Raw genomic sequence first — 6,177 nt, 5'->3', positions numbered from 1 at the left:
TTTAATTATTTTATAACATGTCAAAATAATTATAAAATATAAAAACATAAACACTTTAATAATAATATTTTTAATTTATATAATGAATAAAATTTTAATAATATCAGGCAACAACTCCTTTAAAAGTTAAATAATAGCAGCTTTGATAATAGTAAGAATAGATAAATGTTATATTAAAAAAAAGGGTAAACTACACCCATGGTCACTTTTGTTTACCTTAAGTTACGTTTTAGTCACTTATGTTTGAAATGTTACGTTTTAGTCATTTACGTTATCATGTTGTAACATTTTAATCACTGAGCCATTAATCGTCGTTAATGGTGTAACGGTAAGCTGACGTGGCACGTTAAATCATCATTTCAAACAAAATTTTAGGTTAAATTATACAATTAATCCCCATATTTTTTTCGTTTTAAGTAATTTAATTTTTTTTATTTTATGTTCTTTAAACTTTCCTCTTTTTTTTCATTCTCTTTTGTTTCTCCCTCTGTTTTCATATCTTTCCCATTTCTTTTAACATATTAGGAAGTCGAATTGGCAGTGAAAAAAGAAGTAGGAAGTCGACTATCATTATTTGCCTATAACCAAAACCCTATAACCAAAACCCATAAACCCATACCATGCTTCTTTCTTCACTACCAATTCGACTTCTTGGTATGTTAAAATAAATAAAGAAGGTAGGAAAACAGAGGGAGAAGTAGAAGAGAATGGAAAATAAAGAAAATAAAGAATGAAAGTTAAAAGAACATAAAAGAATTAAATTGCTCAAAACGAAAAAATTATGGGGACCAATTGTATAATTTAACCTAAAATTTTTGTTTTAAATGATAATTTAACGTGTCACGTCAACTTACCATTACACCATTAACGATAATTAACGGCTCAGTGACTAAAATATTACAACACAATAACGTAAGTGACTAAAACGTAACATTTCAAACATAAGTGACTGAAATGTAACATAAGCTAAACAAAAGTGATCATGGTTATAGTTTACCTAAAAAAAATGAGTTATTCAAAATGAAAAAAAGAGGAGATTTTTAAGATAGTCGTTCCAAAAATCTAATCCAAACTCGGAACTCTGTTCACCATGGTCACCACTACCACCGCCACCCTCTTCCTCTCCCCACCACTTTTCACTGCAAAATACTCCTCCTCCTCCCTCCGCATCAACCACTCCCTCCTTCCCTTCCCTTCTCTCAAACCAAAACCCCTCCACTCCCCCTCAACTCCAACCCTTAAACCCTCGTTCCTCGTCCGAGTCGACGACGGCGACGCCGATGCCGGAGGACCCGATGACTACGACATGGACGAAGAAGAAGTCGAAGAGCTGGACAACAAGAAAGACTTCGATGTTGAATACGACCCTTTAGCTGCTGCCTCTGCTGCCACCGCTTCTTCTGCTACTATTGACGTCGACATTCAAATTACTGAAAGCAAGAGCTTTGTGTCGACTCAAGGGTGGGACTCGGATATGGTGGTAGACTATAGGATAAATGAGGAGGAGTTTCATAAGATTAGCTTGATGGATTGCGACTTTTTTATTCGGAAACCACCTGACCCGGATAATGATGTTTATGATTTCAGGGAGGTTAGTGACTTGTCCTCTTACTTATTTTCTCAATATATATGGGTTTTGATGCACTTTCATTGTGATTTCTGCTCATTTTGTGTTACTTGGTTAGTTTTTCGGATATGGGTTTTGCTTTAATTTTGTATTGAATTATTGTTTCCCGATATTTTTTATGTTACTTCCATTGGTTTTAGTTTATTTATTTTTGGTTAGCTTTTGTGAAGAAGATGACAATATGAGTTTATATAGAACAGTTTTAATCAGGACATTCTCGAACCAGAAATTTTGTCTTCCTGAATATTTAAGGTTATGTTTTGATATCCCATGAGAAAGCTTCATTTAGTGGAGGCCTTGTGTGCGTGTGAAAAACCTGCATAACCATAATAGCTGCTTTCTGCATGGATTCGCACTCTTAGGTCCAATAGTTGGAATATTTTTCTTGTGTGTGTGTTCTCATTTGCTTCGTTCTTGTCCAAGTTGCTGTCATCCCTTTGCTCATAACTACATATCAACTCCTCGCAGTGTAAAAACCCTTCTTTCGCAGGGCCGTACTCTTAAATCTAAGCGAACCAAATTTTTGTAGTGAGATTGCACAAATAGACTCAGCTTTGAGTGGTGTGAATTTTTTCGCAATTGTCCTGACTTCCCTATTTGTCCATAGTCTATTAATTGATTGATTTGAAGATTGCCTCTAGTTATTCTTGCCGTAGTTACTCCCATCCCTTTGCTAGTAGCTATAAAACACTCTAAATCTGCTTTTCAGTTTAAAAACCCTTCTTTTCATAATGACGCACTCTCACATATGGCAAAATGAATTTACTTAGTAGGATTGCACAAATTATCTCAGTTTCACGTGCTGTAAATTTTCTCGCGATATCCCTAGTTAGTTGATTGACTTGAGGGTCTTCCTCCTTGCTATTTTCTGTCTTTAACTTTGATCTGATTCTTATTTCTATTGTTTATATGATTTTCCTTAGATGTATGTCTCTCCACCGGATACGGACGTGTATTCTATTCCAAAAGTTTTGGCTCCAATGCCTCAAAAGGTAAGTAGTGTACTCGTTTTACTTTTTCCTTGTAAGGCATACAATATCCGATTCCTTATATGAAGTTACTGCATCGATAATGTTATAGATTTGAGCTGTGTATTTTACTCTGTCTCACTGTATTTGTTCATCATTTGACTTTTTTTGCCATGGCTAGTTGAAATTGACATCCTTTGAATTGGTATTCTGATTTGTTTTCAATAATGGGCGCAACTGTCTTCATGTCAAACTTGCAGTACATCCGCTGTGCAATGAGTGATTATGGCTGCTACAATGTTACAGAGCCACCCATTGATGCACCTCGAGATCCACTTTATAAAACGGAGCGAGAGGTCATGAAGGTATGACTTGTCTATTTCTGAATAGTGTTTCATTTGTTTAAAATGTGAATCCGTTAGCCTTCTAGTTTTTACTCTTCCGGAATCTAATCCCTCCTCCAGCAAACCGACTCTTCCAAGATGTTTAAATGTAATTATCAGGTTGTTATGACCTTTAGAAAATTTGGTTATCTGTCTCTAATGTTCTGTACAAGCATGCTCGAATCTCATCTTCAGTGAATCTAACTCGGCAAATCCTCAACTATTATGTGAGGTTCAACTTGTTTAAAATTTTTATCAAAGAGATAAAATCCTAATTGTTTCCCCTATTTCCTTTGTATTTGTCAATTGCAGCCTACCTTCTTGTTTAACCTCTGTTGAATAACTAAGTTAATATGCTCTTTATGGCACTGCTACAGTTATGATATTGGATTTATTGAGAAATAAAAGAAAACTTTGTATAACCCCACATGCCGGAAGAACCATTAAAGGAGGAGAAATTGGTGGCAAGCTTATACTTGTATGTTAATTGCAAATGCCAATGAAGTCTTAATTTACCGTTGTCATGATTGCAAAACTAGGTTATGCTGGTTATACAAAAATTACAGAATTTCGGAATTCATAACAAATAAAAAACCTTCTTCTCATTTATGATATTTAGAAATGTGTTTGTGATCTCAATTTGGGGAAAGAAGGGGGGGGGGGGCAGGCAAAGGATGACCGGTAGTTATCTTCGAGCAATATTATGAGCTGATTGCTTTCTTATTGCAGGTTTTCTTAACAAAACATTATAGGAACAGGAGATTAGGTGACCCCGAATTTGTGCTAGACTTTGAGGAGATATATGTGATTGATTCAAAGACCAAGTCAATTACCAGAGCAAAGGTTTTGGTAAGTAACTCTGTATTTAAATCTACATTGGATACACTTCTACTGCATATGTGGCTACAAGATGACTTGTATTTCATTCTCTTTTCGATATAATTGAGCTTGCTCCGGAACTTATTTCAAGCACAACTTCAACAATGAACATCAGAACATATCAAACAATTGATGCCGGTTCGAGCGGAAAAATGAAAAAGAAACTAAATTTCATAATGTTTCTATATTTCTCCTATTAACTGTGGTTCTTTCTGAGGATAAATTGAAGTTGGGGTAGTCAGTCACCAAGGAATCCTCTTATCCTATCTTTTATCGATGCTTGAAAGTTGACTTTCTGATCCGTATCAGATGTTTGTTACTCATTCAATGATTTACCATGTTAATTGATTCTTTCTGTAGGTCACTGTTCCAGGAGGAAGAAACCGGGATAGAAAGAATGACCTACTTGTTATACGTGATAACGGAAACTCCTTCAAAATAATTCATTCGGTGGCTATCCGTGCTTCGTATCAATTTCTGCCATACTCCCTGTTTTTGCATTACCTAATTTACTTTTCTGTGCTTCCAGAGTGAAAGAGATGATCCTACAACTGTAATCGAAAGGGAAGAATGGGACAAAACCAGACAAGACATGGAAAGACATCTCAGGAAGCTACGAGATTTCAGCATTTCGAATTGGTTCTAATCGAACGTCGAGGTTGTTTCATGAAGATTGCCTGGATTTATCAGCACGGTGAGAAAATGAAGGATGAACTTGTAAAATCAAAACTTGAGACTTAGGATTAGGAAATTCACTTTCTTCACCAATGGTTCCTAGCTGAAGCTGAAAATGGTTGATGTTGTTGGCATTAGCCAGGCACTTGACGTGTTCAATTTTGTTGTATGTTGTTAGAACTTGTAATTTAATCTTTTCTTCTCTTGTATAATCGGTCTCTTTTACTTTGAAAATTCTTGCACTAGGCCCATTTAATAACATGTTCTCTGTTAGGAAGGGCTCGCCTCTTTTGGTCCAACCGTATATGATATGTTTCTGCTTGCTAGTTGCTCATATCAATAACATATATTGAAAAAGTAGAATATAAAATTTCCGTAGATATGGGGACTTTTAAAAATATAATATTATTTAAATTATTTTATTGAATTTTGAATAGTATATTTATAGAATTGGTTTTAATGTATTATTGTGATTTAAATTGTTTGTTTATTGGATTGGATAACATTATTTAAACGGCTCATACTAGTCATGTATTTCATTTTTTTTTCTTATCATAAAATATTTATTTTTAAACATAATTCATGGATGACTTAAATTATTTATATGGATTTAACAACATTATTTAAACCGGGTCATACTAATAATGTTTTCATGTTTTTTTTTTATGATATATCTAAACAACTTAATCTATAGGTTATTTAAATAATTTATATGGATTTGACAACATTGTTTAAATTAGGTCCAACTAATTATTATTATTGTTGTGTAATATTTTAAAAAAATTCATATCATAAAAAAATTATTTTTAAATGATATATTTAAATAAATTGGTTGATCTATTATTTAAACTTTTATATGGATTTGACAACATTGTTTAAACTGGTTATGCTAATCATGTATTCATTTTGTTTTCATGTTATTTTTGTTTTATCTCAATCTATATTATATTATTTTGTATAAATTATCATGATTATTGGACTTTAATTTTAAATTTATTTAAAAATATTAAAATATTTAATATCTTATAATAATTGTTTAATATAACAAAAGTTCAATTTATTTATGATTATTTTTTAATTTCCGGGAATTAAGTTGGTTATATTAGAAGGAAAAAATCGGTTTGCATTTTATCTACCAAAGTTCTAATTGAGCATTTTATATTTGATATATAATATTATATTTTAAGTTAGTATTTAAAAATTTTAATTTTAACATCTTGAGATTTAATATAATAGAATTTGAGATTGAGTATAAGAACCGAATTTATATTTTTACTTTATGTGAATCTAACCAAGTAAGCTTAATTTTTCTTTTGGATCTTCGACTTGATATGATTATATTGTCGAAACCATTTTTTATTTTTGGAAAAAAAACAAAAATTAGTTGTCGACTTAAAATAAAAATAAAAATTGGGAGTCGCCACCAATCTTTTATTAAGGTGTGATTGGATCACCTAAAAAATAGCTTTGGTCTACGAGTTTCAGAAAAACGGATTCGGGAGTCAGTTACGTACGAGGAAGGATTAGCACCCTCGTAACGCCCAAAAATTGGTATCAAATTGATTAATTAATGTCTTAAAGTCAAGAGTTTAAAAAAATACTATCCTTAGTTAAATGAAATTATTTATTAAGACTTTCTCTTTTT

General features: G+C 32.5%; 1 protein-coding gene across 1 annotated transcript; it reads left to right on the top strand.

Annotated features, from left to right (window-relative positions):
- Positions 1 to 968: 968 nt before the first annotated feature.
- On the top strand, positions 969 to 4,836 carry LOC107910367 (PLASTID TRANSCRIPTIONALLY ACTIVE protein 6, chloroplastic). The gene is made up of 6 exons (XM_016838190.2): positions 969 to 1,591; positions 2,551 to 2,619; positions 2,856 to 2,960; positions 3,708 to 3,827; positions 4,218 to 4,307; positions 4,387 to 4,836. Exons 1-6 carry the CDS (start codon positions 1,091 to 1,093, stop codon positions 4,501 to 4,503), a joined length of 1,002 nt encoding a protein of 333 aa, XP_016693679.1. The 5' UTR covers positions 969 to 1,090; the 3' UTR covers positions 4,504 to 4,836.
- Positions 4,837 to 6,177: the final 1,341 nt, after the last annotated feature.

The sequence above is a fragment of the Gossypium hirsutum genome, chromosome D02 (assembly GCF_007990345.1).
Source record: "Gossypium hirsutum isolate 1008001.06 chromosome D02, Gossypium_hirsutum_v2.1, whole genome shotgun sequence".
In the NCBI taxonomy this organism is placed as follows: Eukaryota; Viridiplantae; Streptophyta; class Magnoliopsida; order Malvales; family Malvaceae; genus Gossypium; species Gossypium hirsutum.
This window is presented reverse-complemented; position numbering and strand designations above follow the sequence as displayed.

Bases quoted from the DNA above. Each gene is read 5' to 3' on its own strand.
- LOC107910367 (XM_016838190.2), top strand. From the start codon at position 1,091: ATGGTCACCACTACCACCGCCACCCTCTTCCTCTCCCCACCACTTTTC. The intron at 2,620-2,855 runs GTAAGTAGTGTA...TCAAACTTGCAG, and splicing joins TGGCTCCAATGCCTCAAAAG to TACATCCGCTGTGCAATGAG. The intron at 3,828-4,217 runs GTAAGTAACTCT...TTCTTTCTGTAG, and splicing joins TTACCAGAGCAAAGGTTTTG to GTCACTGTTCCAGGAGGAAG.